The sequence below is a fragment of the Halichoeres trimaculatus genome, unplaced genomic scaffold (assembly GCF_033239565.1).
Source record: "Halichoeres trimaculatus isolate MK-OKI-2021-1 unplaced genomic scaffold, fHalTri1.1 fHalTri1_scaffold_7, whole genome shotgun sequence".
Classification (NCBI taxonomy): Eukaryota; Metazoa; Chordata; class Actinopteri; order Labriformes; family Labridae; genus Halichoeres; species Halichoeres trimaculatus.
Genome location: NW_027437185.1, coordinates 16,225,727 through 16,243,883, shown reverse-complemented (window position 1 = coordinate 16,243,883; position 18,157 = coordinate 16,225,727). Strand labels below are relative to the sequence as shown.

General features: G+C 42.7%; 1 protein-coding gene across 4 annotated transcripts in view; it reads left to right on the top strand.

The window, feature by feature from the left end:
* unc5a (unc-5 netrin receptor A) overlaps positions 1–18,157 on the top strand; it is a 149,543-nt gene that overhangs the window by 94,880 nt on the left and 36,506 nt on the right. For 2 of the 4 annotated variants that reach the window (XM_074673754.1, XM_074673753.1), the window contains exons 3-6: positions 9,907–10,050; positions 11,635–11,738; positions 12,937–13,117; positions 16,593–16,760. In XM_074673754.1, the coding sequence (XP_074529855.1) occupies positions 9,907–10,050; positions 11,635–11,738; positions 12,937–13,117; positions 16,593–16,760 (597 nt within the window). The remainder of the gene's footprint in view (positions 1–9,906; positions 10,051–11,634; positions 11,739–12,936; positions 13,118–16,592; positions 16,761–18,157) is intronic. The other 2 variants (XM_074673756.1, XM_074673755.1) reach the window with 1 other exon arrangement.

The following is an 18,157-nucleotide window of genomic DNA, read 5'->3' as shown; positions in this document are numbered from 1 at the left end:
CTAATTGGAACTCTCATATGTGTACGTATAGAAATATTGTCTCTATTCACTGATACTTTGAGCATTTAGTCACAAATAGAAAGTGTTATTAGAAGAACAAATATGTGTCTCGGTACTTCAGTAATGTAGAATAAAACCTGGGTTTTATAGAAAGACTTTTGTAGCCTCTGTGTTCCTCCAGGCTGTTTACTGATGATGTTTGTTGTGTTGAATATTTACCAATCGCCCACACACCTTCATCGGATTACCAAAAACCTCTGCCTTCTTAACTCAGACAACACTGCCGTCCAAGGGCCTGAGAGAATCAAGCGATCATGAGGGAGGGCAAACTCTAATGCAATTTGTATGGCACATAGCGCTCCGCAACCAGATGGGAGCCTGGCTGACTTACCCGAAGCCGTTTTCCTTATTTACCTCAGCGCCCAAGGCCTTGTCAGACAAGAGGGAGAGAAACATGTTAGCCCGGGCAAATTATCAGGGCTTTCATGTGGCTAACGTTCTATCAGATCCTCCCACTCTGCAGGATGTAATGGAAGCAGAGGCAAAGAGCTCAGGGCCTTCACCTCCGACGTGTTCTCATTCCAGGTAGGACAAGGTGTGTGCAGGAGATAAAGGAGCAGGTCCCAGTCACTCCCTGCCTGAAGACTGTGGCATATAGAACATTCTGCTCTTGCCAATCATCGGGGTCAGGATATTGGATGGAGAGTAATTACAAACAGGGCACTTTAGTAAGGGCACAGAGGTAAATCACAGCCTTGCCTCTGTGTGTGTGTGCGCTGTTAAGGAAAGGTTAGCCAAACTAATTAGAGGAGGACAGTGTAAATAGAAAAATCCATTTCTTTGAATTAATGTCCCTGTGATGTCATCTGTTGGCGTTTCTGTGGTGTCTGTTGACCAGATATAAACCTGATATATGTTAATTAGTGAACAGCTAGTTTCGGTGTCTGGCTCGTCTGTGCTTGTTGACTAAAGTTTATCCAGACGTGTTGTGCAGTGATTCATTATCACGTTCCAAACCTGCAAACACCTGTGCATCTAAAAAAAACACACCTCCAGTGTGTTCAGGGTGTGCAGCATGGTGCATTGTTGTGACATCCTGTGTGCACTTAGCCTGCTGTTGTGCCACTCATAAATATGGCAGTGAAATGTCTGACAGAGTGACAATCTCACACTTGGTTGTGTGTTGCTTGTAAAGTGAGTATGTCATTATCACAACTATTTCTGTGTTCAAAATATTTCAACTTGAGATCATCAGCGCAGATCTGAGGTCTGAGTGTAGGGTTAGTTACAGATGTTGAGATTTAAATCAGGTCTGCTAGCTCATGATGGTCATGAGTGTCTCTGCTATCCTGCACCATTTCCCACTCCACTGTCTCGGCTCCACCTGAGTCTCCTTGGACTGGCATTGGACTGAACCTAGCCGGATTGATTGGAGCACTACCTGCTCGCCTGTTTGTCAGCCATGAATAATCTGTAACGACACTCAGAGCATCAGTGGGGGCCTTGCAGCGTGCATTCATTGTGGAAAATGGACAGCTCAATCAAAAGAAGCTCTTGAAAAGCTGGTCATAACCGGAGGCAGAGCCTTGACCCAGAACACTGTCCCACTGACTCGAGACGCAACCTCACCAACAGCCCTGAAAAGGAGGCCCAACCAGAGGATTTTCTGTGTACTAAGGGCCTCTCTTTGCCTCCCCCTCCCTCCTCTCCTCTCATGCTGTTTAATAGAGCCATGCTTCACTCAGAAGGCCACGATATCCTTGTTTGGAGACAGACGCTCATGGCACCACCTGCCATTCTCAGTTCTTCACGTCAGGAGGCGTGGGCCACCCATCACAGCTCTGCTTTACATGGAAATGAAAGTCTAGAGGTTTGATGATGAAGCAGTTCTGTCCTTGACTTTGTGACCTGGGGTCAACTCTTGATTTTTTTACACATGGAAACACTGAGCAGGCTGCTGTGTTATTCTGTTTTTAGATTGATTTAAACAATTGGATACAGGAGGTCCTCGACTTACATGGTTCTCGACTTATGTCGTTTCAAATTTAAGAGGCCAATAAATATATGTACGTAAGAAAGTAGAGAAGGTTTCGAAGTTAAGCCGCTCCTGTACGTAAGCCCAAATGACACATAGTAGTTGATGAATATGAATACGTGTGAATACACAGCTACGCAGTGCTACGCGGTCATCAGCATCGTCCACTTTGTCTTGAGTCGTGTCATTGTGTAGGTTGTTTATTTTAATTGAAATGTCTATTTTGATTGTCTGTACTGTATTCCCATGAATGTGAAGTATAATGTATGTATTTGGATAGTTATTTAGAGATTTAAGGGGTATTTAGGGTAAAATTATGACTTACACAGATTTCAGGTTACAACCATAGACTGTAAAAAAAAATGGATGTTCACTTGCTCGGCTCTACGTGAGGTCTCCACAAAAACTGCTCCCCCTGGTGGCTGGCTGTAGTATAGGTTAGAAAATCCGGCTTTCCAGCCATTCCAAATGGGCTGTGGTCAAACTTTGAAAATTATTACACCTCATTGAAATGTTTCTCACGTCTGATTGTTGCGGTGATTTGAGGATATCATTTGGCTGTCTTGTATTCAAGTCCTCTTTTTTTCTGACAAGTTTTGTTTTCATTAGTTCTACAAGGTTAAAAACTAGGTTTTACATAACATTTAATGATCATTGGCAGATTCCTTTCGCATGTATTTTTATCAGGGATTGTAAAATATATCAGGGGGTAGAGTTAAGAAGTGATTAGACTCTCGAAAGAAAAAAATAATCATTATTTTTGTCACCCAGCTCCACCCAGATTCCACCCAGATTCTGTGAGGGATTCCAGAATCCCTCACAGTCTCTACTGCGCAGACTCTGGCTGCAAACTGCTACAATGGCGGCGCCTGTGACGGAGGTATTTTGGCTTCAAAACCGTACAATGATAAATGGCGGAGCCACGCTGTCCACTATCATACAGTCTATGGTTACGACGCGTCATAGGAACAGAACTCATCCGCAACTCCTGCTGCCTGTATACATAAAGATGGGAGAGCACCTGGATATTAATTGATATGATTTGAGCAAATTTCTTTGACAGTTTGTGAAAAAAGAAATTTCATCATATGATTACATTTCTTCTGCGTTAACACAGAGGAGGCCAGCTTTATGATCTAGGCCATGTCCAGACGTAGCTGTCACTAAAAACGATGCTTTCTGAAAACTCCGGCAAACACTGCCCATTATGGGTTTGGCATGCTTTGAGCCCCACTTGTCGGCGGATCTACCTGCTGCGTGTGGACAAAAGTACACTTGTTTTTGACTGCAGCCAGTTAGTAGGTGTCCCAGGTATTTGACTTCACGATCAGAAGCTGTCATGTCTTCCTTTTTTCTTCATCAAGTGCAGCTTGGGAGATGCAGGAATGACGTTCTCCACTTCATGTCAGGACAGGGAATTGACCCTTCAACCAGTGCAACATGGACTGTAACCTCTTTACGATGGGTGCCTACATCCAAGCTGAAGTGGTGCCTCAGTGTTTTTTACACAGTCATAATTTGATCCATGACTGTGTTTTGACAGCCTGGCTTGGTGACAAGGTTTTCTCTATAAAGAAAGGTGGAGTGAATTGTTAGATTTGATCCCTTGAAAAGACGCTCAGGATGCCGGTGATGACACTGATGCCATCCTCCACAAAGACGTATCTCAAGAGGAAATGAAACCCTCAAAGCATGCTTTTGACTGGTGGCCAGTGTGTGCAGACAGCACAGTTTTAAAAGCATTCATCTGTGATGTCTCCCCTCAACCATTGTGAACTCTCTGCCTTGAATTTGTGCGATCCCCTGATGTAGAGTCACCCAGCCCTAATCCTCCTATATCCACTGATGAATCCTGCTCTCACACACAGTAGGGATGCCGGCTAATTGAATTTCCTTGGTTTCAATGAACACACACTCAGGACCTGCAAGTTCCAGTCCTTGCCTTTGATAAGCAAATGACCCCTATGGAATTGAGGTCACAGCCTGTGAAAACAAGAGAGAGGGAGAGAAAAATAAAGTCCCGCGCTCAGACAAGCCCAATATCGACTCACCCGGGATTGAGTCCAATGATGTTTACCCCGTGTGTGTCGAGCCCCTGTTGGCTCGGGGAAATTCATCCCACCCTCCTGCACTTACACACACTCACACTCACACATACACACGCAGTGCTCATGTCTGTCACAGTATGACATCTTCCCTTTTAAGTGTTCCTATCCTTTTTTACATTTAAATGAAGTGCAGATGTAAATAATCTTGTCTCCGCTGCAGACCACTACAGTCAAGGTAGAAGCTTTCTGCCTGTGTGTGTGTTTTAGTGTAAGTGTGTCCCTGTGGGTCCAGTAATAGTTTGTATTATACTTCATCGCCTGAAGACCTTGCACAGGCTCCATCATACAATAGTAAGGTCAGTTAATTCATGAACTCAGCCACTCTACATCTCTTACACTCTCTTCTATTTCTTCAGTTTCATTTGTTTAGACTCAGGAAGTCTTGAGGCAGAATAGTGTGTTTGCTTTGGAGTCCCTGAGCCCGCTCCAGAATCCACAGCCTGGATGCTTCTATTAATGCTCCTTTTAGATACAAGCTCTGCAGCACCGCTGTTCGCTTTACACACAGAGACGAAGAACAGGCCGATGATTCTTTTCTTGGTGATGGAGTTAACTAAATCCCACAAAATAAAATATACTTTTTCTACAGTTTGTCTTATGACTACGTACATTATCTTTCAGTCGAATCATTTTGTAGTTTAAGATGCTATGAGGAGGATCTGTTTTAGTTGCACTCCCTCGCCACCTTGTGGCCCGGAGTCTTTGCACGCTATCGTAAATTACTTTTAGAGAGGCATGTGTTTGTTTTGGAATTTAATGGACATTGGATTGAAACAAATTTTCTTTGTTCAAGACAACTTTTTACTGGATACAACATGCTGAGATGTAAGGTATTTATCAGTGCAGTTAATCGCTGTGGTTTGAAACTAGGGATGCACGATATTATCGGCACAATATCGGTATCGGCTGATAAAAGCTTAAAAACACGTTTATCGGTATTGGTAGATATGAAAATTTCTGCTGATAGGCACAGCCGATAAGGTGCTATTCAGTTAGGATTATTATTATTTACCATCTGAAAAATAAGCTCCTTAAATAAAATGTAGCACTCCATTTATTTGAGCTAAGCAGAGCTCTGTGTCTGTCGCCAGGTTGTTACAGTAACTCTAAAATGATCAAGTGCGACTTGGTTATGTTTAAAAATGCATTGTACATTTAAAGTTCATGTGATCTAAAGAAATTATTTTTCTGTGTTTCAATACTGAATGTCTTGAGTTTGAAAAAATAATACATTTCTTATTTATGGTAAAATCAAATGTTTTTTGTCTTGTTTTATGTGTGTTTCTTAAACAAATAAGACCATCACAATAAGAGTAACATATAAATTCCAGTACAGGATAGACTTAGCTTTCTTTACAGTGAAAAAAACAAACTTGTGATTATCGGTATCGGCCAAAAGGGGTTTCGATATATCGGCATATCGGATATCGGCAACAATCCAATACCGTGCATCCCTATTTGAAACGTGACATCAAGCAGATGTTTTAGCAGTTGGCTATACATAGTGATATCAGCAGCCCGGTGCTGATATGCTGATAGCAGCAGCCGGTGCTTTGACGTATCTGTAGGCTAACGTAACAACAAGTAAACACTGTCCGTTTGTAAGTAGTTTAGTTGTTATTTATATTTAGCGCAGCTGGCAGCCTGGTGCTCTAAGACATGTCTGTAATGTGTAACATCAGTAAATCCTGGTTAGCTATGTCATGCAGTCATCTACCAAGCAGAACTAACATAACCTCACTCTTCATTTTATTGATAGACTCTCAGGTTTGAACAGACCACTGCAGAATAACTGCTGACTGTGGGTTGGAATCAACATTAGCACAAAAAGCTTAGCCCCTGTGTTATAGAGTGATACAGCCGAGTACACAAACAGCCCTGTTTTATCTCTTCTCTCTACTAAACTTCATCAGCCAGCATGGTGTTGTCATAGAGACCTCGATGTGCTGTAAATCAATCCGGCTCTGGTCGACCCAAACTGGAAGCTAAGAAGTAGCAATTTAAAATGACCTGTAACCAGCAATATTGGTGCTGATAATCTGTGTGGGTTAGGATCAGGCATATATCTAGAGGGGGGACTTTCAGGATCACTTGTAAACTCTTCACAGCCCCTTTGAATACACAGTTATTCTTCCCAAGAAGCTAAAAGTGTATTTTTTTTATTTTAGCCCTAGGATGTGCCTCACAGGAAACGCAGAGATTTTCTTTCTGAACAGGTCTTACTTGGATAATTTTCAGGTTTTTAAAAAAATATGATTCACTATTCAAATTCAGTATAAAGATTGCACAGTTGTCAATTAAATGACCGTTTTTACAAATAAGCCATTTAAAGAGTAGTACAACCTTATTGCTGGTAGGATGATAAACTGTTAAATTTAAAAACACCCGCTTTATTTTTTCCTGTTCATTCACACAATCATAAAAAGCCTTAATGTGTGTGTTTACTAAGTATTCTGCCTCAGAATGGTGAATCACAGCGCATGGCCCTGTTGCTCTCCAGTAGAAAAAATAACTCATCAGGTCTCAAGCTGAAGGTTCAGTACTCTTACAGTGTCAATCACATAATCAGCCTTTAAAATGCAACACAATTTACACTGAGGTTTGGGATATGAGCTCATTTATAAATGGGCTGCAGATCAAAATGAAGGCTGAGGGAATCGTGTCATGTTTTAATTATCCTTTAACAGGGATTTTGAGTGTGTGCTCGGTATCTTTGCAGGGAAGGAAGTATAAATTTCCTCTCACTCTCTTTAGTTCCTGACACCTTGGAGGCAGCTGAGCATATTAGAAATCGATATTGATATAATTGAGTCATAAGTGTGTCAGTGCCGCTTTTGCAGAAAGACACAGCTTCCTATTAATCGATAATGGTGCTGTTGCATCACTCATCTTAAAGTGCTGTTTGTGAAGCATTTGTTTTACTTACAGCCGTCCCTGAGAAAAAAAAAAGTTCAGGAAAAAACAATAAACTGCAGCTGGTCCAATCGTTATTAACTGCTCTAAAATTACAGTCCTATTTTGTTCCCAAAGTGATGAGATTATTTTGTCCTACTTATTAATTGGAGTGAAATTGGACAGAGTGACTCACAGCAGTGTTACTGGAAGGTGTCAGACACAGAAAGCAGGTAATTATGGAGACAGGAAGAGATAAGGAAACAGAATGCAATTACTGCAGCAAGCAGAGCTTCAAATTGCTCCTCTTTGGATTTCTCACCTTAGGTTGCTATTGTTCATGCTTTGTATCTGCACACTGATCTCCATTCCTTTCACCCCCTGGCTCGGAGAATAAGGAAGGTTTGCATTAATCAAATAAATTTCTACAGTAAATAGAGCCAAACAAAGCACCCAACATGGCTAAGTGTCCCATTTTAAATGTATGTATTCAAATATATTTTTCAAATCATTATGTTCACATAAACTGCTGTGAGCTCAGTGTAAATCAGGACCATCAAATGTTTCCAAGGGTTACACTTTCTCAGAATTTAGCTTCATTTAGCTTTCAAGTTTGAGGGCATGGTTCTGGGATTTTTCATATCTTTGTCCTCCGCACTGCAGCTCTACTTTTGTTTCCTCATGCATGCATGTACAGCATACTCAGGGCTTTATTTAACTGTTTACAGCAGGCAAACATGTTCAAAATGAGAAGCAAATAAATGGGACAATTCCCTCTTCCAAATCCCTCTCTCTGGTGCACAAGATATAAATTGCATGCTGCTGCATGTATTGTAAATAAAAGTATATATGCAACCAAGAAAGACTGTTTCTCTCCTGCTGCATCGACTTAATTTCATTAGTTTGTTTCAATGCAGTGATTTATAGGTCAGAGTATAACAAATGTATCCGCTGGAGAAAAACATTGCACTGTGTATGTGGAGAATTTAAATGTTGTATAAGGTCTTTGTTTTATTTCATTTTTTTATTTTTTTAAAGGGGAAGCCAAATTCTGCCCCACTGCTGATTTAAGGAGTGAGAGTTTCTTCATGCTCCATTTGTTCATTCTCTGTAGTGCCCATTTTGTTACTTTAGCCATTTGTTTTAGCATTTAGGTGCTCTCTCAGCCCGTGCCATACACACACTTGACTCCGCACACTGACATACACACAGATGCACACACACTCAAACACACACATCTAGAGAAGAGAGAGAAAGAGAGTAGAGTGAGTTCCTCAATCCAGCCTTTTATTTCGAAATCCAACTTTGTGAGAGTTTTTGGGCTGAATTATTAAAGCCGGCATGAACACACACATACACACACACACACACACACACACGCTCACATCACTTTTTTCTTTTTGAATTAGCTGTGAGTGAAGGAGGTACACGAGCATGCTGCTGAAATCTTGCACACAGCGAGGGGTGGTGTTGTTGACGCCCAGAGTGGCGCTGCAGGGCTGGATTCACTGCTTGTGTACTCACATTTACTGTGATGGCATATAGCGAAATCTGCCGTATTTAGTGGCTAACACATGGGGGGTCTGTCGGTGACCCTCGCTGCTACTTATCACCGCATTGCTGCCGGCAATGAAGTCACTTCCCTCTCTGACGGATCATGTCACCGCTGCCTCTACAGACTCGAGCGCTGTTTCCCTCAAATTGTTTACAACAAATTTCCCATTTCTGGTTTGATGAATGCTATGTATCAGCACAAGTGCTTTATGCAATTGCTGTATAGGTTTGATGGCCTGATAGGTGCCACTTAGTCAAGCTTCAGTCTGGGGCTGGAAATGATCATTGCAGACAGATCAAGTGTGTGAGGGGAGTGTTGGAGTGTCACAAAGTGCTTTTATGTAAATGGAAGTTCAAGAGTGGCTCTCTGTTGAAGCTTAAATATACAGCACTGTATATGACTCTCTGCCGGTCTCAGACGTGTCCTTTGTGACTTCCATTTGCCCGGTGTTGGTAAGAGAGGATCAACACCTCTCCACCCAGAGGGAAGAGACGAGGCAGACAGAGAGACGAAGGGAGAGGGGGAGGAAAACATGACGATCTCTCCATCAGAGTGAAGAGAAAGTGGGACACATGGTGAGGATCATCAGGGTCGTAGCTCGATAAAAAAAAAAAAAAAAAAAAAAAAACCACACCTCGGGATTACAGGTTCCAAATAAAAGGTCAAAAGAAAATGAAATGAAAGAGTGTTTCTCAAATATCAAAAGAGACAGACTTGGACAACGGCATATTGTCTTTAGGGCTTAGCAGAATGGATTTTATCCCGTTCCTGCTCCGTTCAGAGAAGGATTGTCTTTCCTCTTGAAAAGAAATGAAGCTATTTTTGCGCTTCAACACAGCAGCATCTCTTATGTCAACACTGCTCAACAAATGTGCCATAGATTGTGAACTCTTCCCCCTCCTGGATTTAATAATAGAGGCGCGGGTCGTGCCGAATGTTTTCTGTTTGTAGTGTTTGTTTAGCGTTTCCTTCTCCCCTTCCAACTGTTGCTGTCGTAACGCCCTCCAAATTACACCAAGGATAGCTGCGAGGCTCTCTTCTCATTTTCCTCAGTTAACAAGCACTCTGTTTATATATGATTATGGCTCTCTGCCTGTTTATCCTGCCCGGCTTTTTAAAATTACTTTGCCAGTTTAGTTCAAGGTACAAAATGCACTAAAGGATTCATTTCAGCTCGTTTGTTTTCCTTCCTCGAAGAAATATTTATGGTCATTTCTTTCTTCCCTGCTGCCAAAGTGAGCTGATGGGGGAAAAGCTGGACTCATTCTGATTCGCGGTTCATCATTCTGACAGTTATTTCTGTGTTTGCTTCGCAGCGTTGCCAATCATGCAGGTGACGATTGACATCACCAGACAGCAGGTGGAGAAGATCTTCGGTCTGGATGAGTACTGGTGTCAGTGTGTCGCCTGGAGCACCACCGGAACCCAGAAGAGCCAAAAAGCGTACATCAGGATCGCCTGTGAGTGCATTGTCTTTTCTATCACAGCGTCATTTCACTCCCAAATCCTGCCAGAACACATTTAGAAACCCCCGTCTAACAAGGTCCTGACATACTGCATGTCTGTTTGTAATAAGAGGATGTTAGTACAGAGATTTTTTTCACTTTGGGTGGTTGGAGAGAAATTAACTTTCATTAAGCAATTAGCCCAGAGGCCATTATGATCTGATGCGCCGCAGTGGGTTACTGTGATTATAATTCAGCTAAATCATCTTCTGCAATTCTACTTTAAGGAGAAAATATCTGACCCTAGCTGAGAGAAACACAGAGATGCCTCAGTATTAAGGCAGTCTTACAAAGAGTGGAACTCTAAATTTGAGTATTCATGAGCGTATTCTTCACCGGGTACAGTATCTCAGCAATGATCCCTATGAAAGTAACTGGAATAAAAACAGATTTGAAATTTATTGCTGTGCTGCAATCATAAATCTGTCTGGGGAACACAGACACATCCCCCGCCGCAGCCTCAAAAGCTTTATTAGAAGAAGCCATTTTACATTTGAGTATTTTAAAGCATTCTTCCCATTAATTCAAACATAAATATGCATTATTCCAGAAAGAGCCGAACGCAGCGCAGTCTCTAAACCACCAGACGTTTTGAAAACACACATTCATTATCCAACCTTGTTTGAGAGCTCAACAAAGTCAGTTAGATGTGAGATAAGGACACACACGCTTCAATAATAATGGCTGAGCGCACACCCATCCCCGCTCATGTATTGTCACGCACACACATTCACACTAATGCATTTGAGCCTTCCAGGACTGTTACATCTTAAGTCTCCTCCAGTCCCATTGTTTCGCCTTTAATTAAATTAAATGTCGTAAAACTCTCTGCCTGTCTTAATGTTCCTCTCGTATGATTGCTCAGGACAGGCTCAACATCTGTTTAAAGGAATTCACCTCCAGCATGTAGCCCAATAACACATAACTTTGCCCTGAGTAAAACTTGGAGGGGGGCACATCAAATCTGCACCAACCCCTCAGCCACCAGCCTGTCTCACCCACCCTATATAAATCGCCTTTTACCTGTGTAAGTCCCTGCCTGGTTTTAAGGACAGATATATAGCAGGACTTGTTGCAACAGTAAGAGTATCCAGTGAAACGTAATCTGAAGCCTCATGCAGTCAGCCAGGCTTGCAGGAGCTCTTGTCCAGGCGCCTCAGGGCCTTGTTTTCGTGTGGCTGCTCCAAGCCCTCATACAGATGGAGGCTGGAGGCTGGAGAATGCTGGAGAGGGGAGAGCGGGTGGGTAGGGAGGAGTGAGGGGTAATGCAATTGCTTTTGCTTGATGCCGGGCCCCTCTGGCAGCAGACAAGCATCTCTGAACCATCCAGGCAGCTTGTAATAAGCAACATGCTTGGTGCCACTGATCCCCGTGTGGCTTAGGGGCCAACTGGAGTGCGACATGGGTGGACAATTTACGAGTGGAAAATTTAGAAATTATCACCAGGCCAAGTTTTGTGGGTAAAATTTCTTGTTGTATCCATGTTAGCTCCTACAAATATCCTAATTGGTTGTTTTCTTTGCACCCTTTTTTCCTCAGACCTGAGGAAGAACTTTGAGGAGGAGCCGCAGGGTAAAGAGGTGGCATTGGACCAGGAGGTGTTACTGCGCTGCCATCCCCCCGAGGGAGTGCCAGAAGCTGAGGTGATACACGGATACAGGAGATATTTATAGGCCCCCATCTAGCATCCATTTACCCTTTCCTCGCCAGGAGGACAAAAGAGCAAAAAGTAGCTCAGGATCATCTCTGCCTGCTCCACCAGGGAACAGACAGATGAATTACACCTCCTAATTATTCGCTGTTATTGATTTATTATCTCTCTTACATCTCTGGGAAGCCGTATATCACATTGTCTCGTCACATCACTCAGGTTAGGCTTGGAGGCTTCACTCCCCGTTTGGCATCTCTAAAGGCCTATCCATAATTAATGGGTCTATTTGCCTCACTCTTCTCTATCTCTTCCTCTATCTCTCTGCTATCTCACCGTGTACCGCGTGTCTTGATCTTCTCATCTATCTCTCTGTCTCTCCCTCTTCATGTCTCTCAGTGGTGCGTGTCTGTGTTCAGAGGACCAGACCGTGGCCAGCTGTTTCACCTCGTCTGACGCATCCTCGCGGTCCCAGATAGGCACTAACTGCTCTAATAACAGCACAAGAGGAGCTTAGGCCAGCCACTCCGACAGCTCAGACACCAGGAGCAGCAGACTAGCCAATCACAGCTCAGCACTGTAGGGACAGTTTGCAGAGAAACGGGGAAGAAGGTGCCAACTGTGGTTCAACAGAAAAAGAACATCAGAGCAGAAGTCACCACGGGAGAAAACAGGGAAAGCATACAAGAGGAAGAAAGCCCAATTATATACGGCACCGGAACTCGCTGCAATACTGACAACAATGAGACGCTCTCTAGACGGCACGAGGTCAAGTGAGAGCAGGAAAACAAGCAAGCCAATCTAAGAGTACACAAAAAAAAGAATAACACCAGTTTTGGCTTCTGGGAGAGGGCACAAAAAGTACACAAAGCGTTTTTGGTTTCACTTACAGACCACCAACAGCTTGAAAGCAGCAGCTTCAAAACGAAGGCTGCATTTCCTAACAAAAAGGAGAATTAATTTCAGATCAGTAGGGTGTTTAGATAAATTAAATCCAGTGTCATGCCAAGCTACATCTGTTCTTCTTTCTGTTTGATTGTATCAAAAAAGTACCGCACTGCTTTTCCTGTCTATGTAAAAAAAATAAAATGCAGCCTGCACCACAGCATGTCCGTCCACTGCAGGGCTTCATGGGAGGAGGAGATGATTCCTGTTCTTAGCGCTGATATTTGACCAGTGAAACATATTTTCAGGTGGAGTGGCAGCGAAACGAGGATGTTCTCAACCCAGCCGGCGACCCCAATTTTTTCATCACAGCTGACCATAATCTCGTCATCAAAAAAGCCCGGCTAGCAGACACGGGCAACTACACATGTGTGGCCAAAAATATCGTCGCTCGCAGGAAAAGCAACTCAGCCACGGTCCTAGTCTACGGTAAGTGATAACTGCTTTAGGGTCAAAGCTGTGTACATGCAGGCTAATGAGAGGTCTGGGCTCAGATGATCCGCAGCTTGAAAATATACCAGCAGCTCCGATGCATCATGTTTGCCTGCATGTTGTTCTTTTATCCCACATTTCAACATTAATCTCAGCATGTTCCTTTGCATGAAAGAAACCTGGGTGCACTTCTTTTAACAAGCAGTTGTAATAATACCTTCAGATGCTCTAGCATAGTTCGAACGATGACAAAATCCAGCATATGTTAGGTAGTGACAACTTGCCTCTGCCAGCTCTGTTTTTCTCCAAGCACTGAAGCACACAGTCATAAATAACTACATAAAGTGATAGTAGAGTGTCCACACATTAATTAGCACAACTTAAAATGTTACTGGCAGCATTCTGCCAAAGCTGGCAGTCTCCGATTCGGGGGCTGCCATCTTCCTCCTCCTCTGTAGTGGATCCAATCTGAGAGGAGAAATTGAATTAACAGGAAACTGTAAATAATGACTTGGCTTGATAAGCAGACTGATCTTTATTAAAATGCAGAGAGACAGCTTACTTTCTATCACAGAGGATTCCCTGAGTACTGGTTCTGTTTAAGTTTTGCAAACGCTTTAGCGCGACTTCATCAACATGATACATGTTCAAGCCTCCACAGACACATGAGAGTCGTGTGGGTAACTTCATGCATACAGGAATCGATGATTTGGTACGATGCCTGGATGAGTCTGTGTTTCTTAAAGCTGCTGGATCATATGAAGCCACAACAAGAGCTGTTGTTTATTATATAACTGTAAAGAAAACACCATATGCCACTGAGAGATTTATATATATTTAAAACATTTGTTAAAGATTTAAAATGAAACATGTCAAAGCTTTCTGTGAGGCCTTCACAGTACTGATGCTGTTTTTAAAAGAACAATCTGGTTTTGTTATGAAGTTAGTACATTTGAAATATGTGAGAAACAAAGGATGAACTTCAAGTATGCACGTCCCTTGTGAAATCAGGGCGTCTCTGGGAATTGTAATTATAATTTAATATCCTATGCAGGTCTCATATTCAGGTTGAAGCTACTTGAATTAATTCCATTAAAATTACACAACAGCCCTCTACAGCAACAAACAGCCTCAATAGAATCTCAATGGACTCAAAGTGTACGATGAATTCAAATTTAGGAAAGCAGGAGCATAGGGAGGTCACTGCGTTTCTTTTGATTCAACTTTAAGTTTTGATTTATTTGATCAACTGTTACATCTACATCCAGTTATCAAGGAGGAACGGATTAAACACTTCAGTCAAATGCGCTAATTTTTTAACCTGAAGTAGGTTTCAGCCAGTAAACAAGCTTTATGACTGTAAATGTATTTGAAAATCCAAGCATGTGCACTTTAATGCTGTATGGTTTTCTCTCAGATGTGTTCAGTGGAGCATGCAGTCAAGACCCACATTATCATACACTCCTGCAAGCTTCCAGCATAAAAATAAAAAGCACAATTATTCTCACTGTTGATTAAAATTGATTAGCTTGTTGTTGAAAGACTTGCTCTGCAGATGAAAAATCCCAGAGTCGAAACGACTGTGGTGCCAAGAACATTCGCTCTCCCTCTCATTGTTTGCCTTTCTTGTATTGTCAAACAATAGTTTTCAGTCTCAGACCTGACGAATTGTGAACAAATTGCTGGGGAGCTTGCATGTGCACTTCTTTTTCTTCTCATCACTCAAAATGCCTGACAAGAAGACAAATGAATTACTGTGGTTGTATTAAGTGAAATTAAAACAAAACGCAAGTGGTTTTGGCCAAAATGGAGCCTTCACTCTTCTCTAAAGTTAAATATAGGCAAGGGAAATTGACATTAAAGTTCCCTCTGTGAGCAGATCCAGCTAGTTGTAGAAAGTGATAATAATCGCTACTTTTCAAAGGGGTTCAACAGGGGGGCAGAGATGCATTCCGACAAGGCCTGGCTGGTGTGACTGCACTCTGTGCTGAGAGGTAATCAGGGGCCGAGTTGCCTGGCAATTTACCTCGCCGCGGCGGGCAATCAATCGCATGGAGAGGGCAAGGAAATGATTCAGCCACGACAAGCACAGGAGAGAGTTAGAGGGAAATTAGGGCAGGAGTATGTAGAGAGAAAGAACGATGGCGTAGTTAAAGTCAATAAATTGGGAATCTCAGCATCTTGTAGGCTAAGACAAATACAGGAAATACAGGAATGAGCTGATTAGAGTTAAACCTGCATGATTTAGTGTTATCGCCTGCCATGATCGACAGATTTAGAAACAATTATATGCCAATAAAGGGCTTAGAACACTGGCAATGGTTCAACTTGCAGCTGCAATGATATGATTCAGTTTTCAGCTTTTCAAAAATGACTGAAGTTTCTATTTCACAAAAATAAATGATAATAATACTTATAATAATTACACAAACCTGCTCAGTACAATTCAAGGAACACTTGTATGGGGCCCCGAATATTAAGTCCCTTGAGCTTTTATTTTGGTACTACCGAACGGGTCTGAGTGTGAATTTGTATATTTGCAAGATATTTAGAAATCAAACCTTAAGATTTAGAAATTTTTGCTTAAGATTTAAAAACATTTGATAAATATTTTGTCTTAGCTAAATATTTAGAATGAAAACTAAATGTTTAGAAACGTAGCTAAATATTTAGAATCAGGACATCCATTTATAGTATTTATAAATAACGTTCAACATTTAGATAAAATATCTGACAAACATATTTCACAAATATTTCTCTAAATCTGCAGAAAAAGTGACGTTTTAGAGCTAAATGAGGAGAAATGTTTTTATTTGTAGTGTCTGCAACTTTACAATCTGCGCCCCATACACATGGGGTTAAATACAAGACCAGTGGTAGATGTGTGAAGTACATGATCCAAATGACTGGAACAGCATTGGTATTTTTTAGTTGCTTTGAAGCATTTTCAAGCAGTAGCTGTTTTGTTTTGTTTTTTAACTGATATATATGACAATGACCATTCTCCTTCAAAGGGCACTTCTTTATTTATCATTTCCTATCTATATATTGAGTTTGTTTGTTATCTTGCATAATCTCAGTGAAGTATAAAGTCATGTTTTAAATGTCCACTACTTTTTTAGCAGCAGCTGTGTCTTTCTCGGTGATAAGGTCAGAAATGGCAGGCTGTCATGTTTTTTTCTGCTCCCTGTTGAAGCCATTTTGTTTTCACTGCAGTTGGCTGTAATTCCAACTCGGACACAGGAAGCAGCGCTCCTCTGCTCTCACTCCTCCATTAGTTCACCTTGCAGTGCTGAACCAGAGAGTGTAACGGCAGTCACGATTACTCTAGCGCAACACGCCTCTTGTCCTTAGTGCATGTCGGGTAATCCTGGCTGCTCTGTCCCTTCATCCACTCATCCTTCCCCTACTCCCACCTCCTCCCCCCCTTCCTCCCACCTCCATTCCCTCTCCCCCGGTGCTGGTCTGACAGTCAACGGCGGCTGGTCCACGTGGACCACCTGGTCATCCTGCAGTGCTGTGTGTGGGCGTGGCTGGCAGAAGAGGAGTCGGAGCTGCACCAACCCCACGCCACTGAATGGAGGCACGTCGTGTGAGGGGCAGAACGTCCAGAAAAGTGCCTGCGTGGCCACCTGTCCAGGTAACTCCCAGGCAACCCTGTTTGTCCTGTGGCGCTTGGCTTCCCGTGGCTTCCTTTTTGCATTTTTTTGCATCTAGAAGTCATCAATTCACCTTTATTTTGGCTGCCTTTTGTACCAGCACCCAGGTCCTTTCTTAGATGTCAGTGCTTCTGTTGTTTCCTGCAATTAGAGCGCTTACACAGCAATGTCGGAGTCTATTAGCATACACTGTGAGGCCTGGTCCTGAAAGTGATGTATTATTATACCTCTTTGTTCACATATCTCTTTATCTCACCCTGCTTTGTTCCAGAGACCTGTCTGTACAAAGAGACATGTTTTCAGTCAAGACTTTGTATCAGACCAGCTTGTGAGTTTGTCATTGTGAGCAGTTTCAGCTTTGTAGTAAATACATGCCATAAAAACACCAAAGGAAGGCAGCCTGTGTGCCATGTTTACCTGAGAGGGAGTGAGGATGTTTCATTTCCCTTCCTGTCCTCTCTTCTGAGAGTGTCACCGAGGCAGAGAGTGTCCTGCCTGATACTGAGCAACACATATCGATCTCCGGTAGCTCGAGATGGAAGTCAAGCTGCTTCATTTGCAGTCCCACATTAGCCCCCCCGACAATGGGGAGCTGGTGAGGGACAGAGAGCAGGAATCAGATACAGTGTAAGGAAGGCAGGAACAAAGCGGGAGAGAAACTGAGAAAGAAGAAGTGAAAGCCTGAGTGTGTCTGCCTGTTCGGCTGCCAGCAGATCAGTCTGTGGACGCATAGCAGGGACTCTGCAGCTGTGCTGACCGCAAGAGAAATCTCCCACGCTCGGTAAATAGTAGAGAGGGAAATCCAACACCTCTGGCAGTGGCAGCTTCTCCACGTCTAAAACAGAGGTTATCTTCCTCAGTGAATCAGGGTGTAGCATTACACACTCCCCATGTAAAGACATCACTGGATGTCAAGCTTGAGTGTAAGTAACATGGCCCACTGGAATACAACAGGAGGAGGGAGACAAAGGAAACAGAAATACATGGAGCCCCATCAGGACACTATCTAGACGGATTGTGAATTATTAGCGCTGTTGCAACGAGTAATGGAATTAGAGGAGTGTCCAGGGATGCCTGACATTCCCCCGTAGCAAAGCAGGATACTGACCTCGGTGAGCCCGAGAAGATTAATGCCAGTTTGAGCTGCTATTGTAAGACCAATCCACAAGACGAAAATGTGTAGTTTCAACTGTTGGTTGCTGTGGCAGAAAATGCATTGTGCCCTGTGAACACAGTTAGCGAGACTTTGCAGAGAAAGAAGTCTTTATTTTTTATCTCTTGATGAGAGAAGCTACAGCGACGTGACCCCACTCTCACCTCCATCAGTCTGGTTGTTTGGCGACACAGAGGAGTATCTGCCTCCTCCTTTCACTCGTTA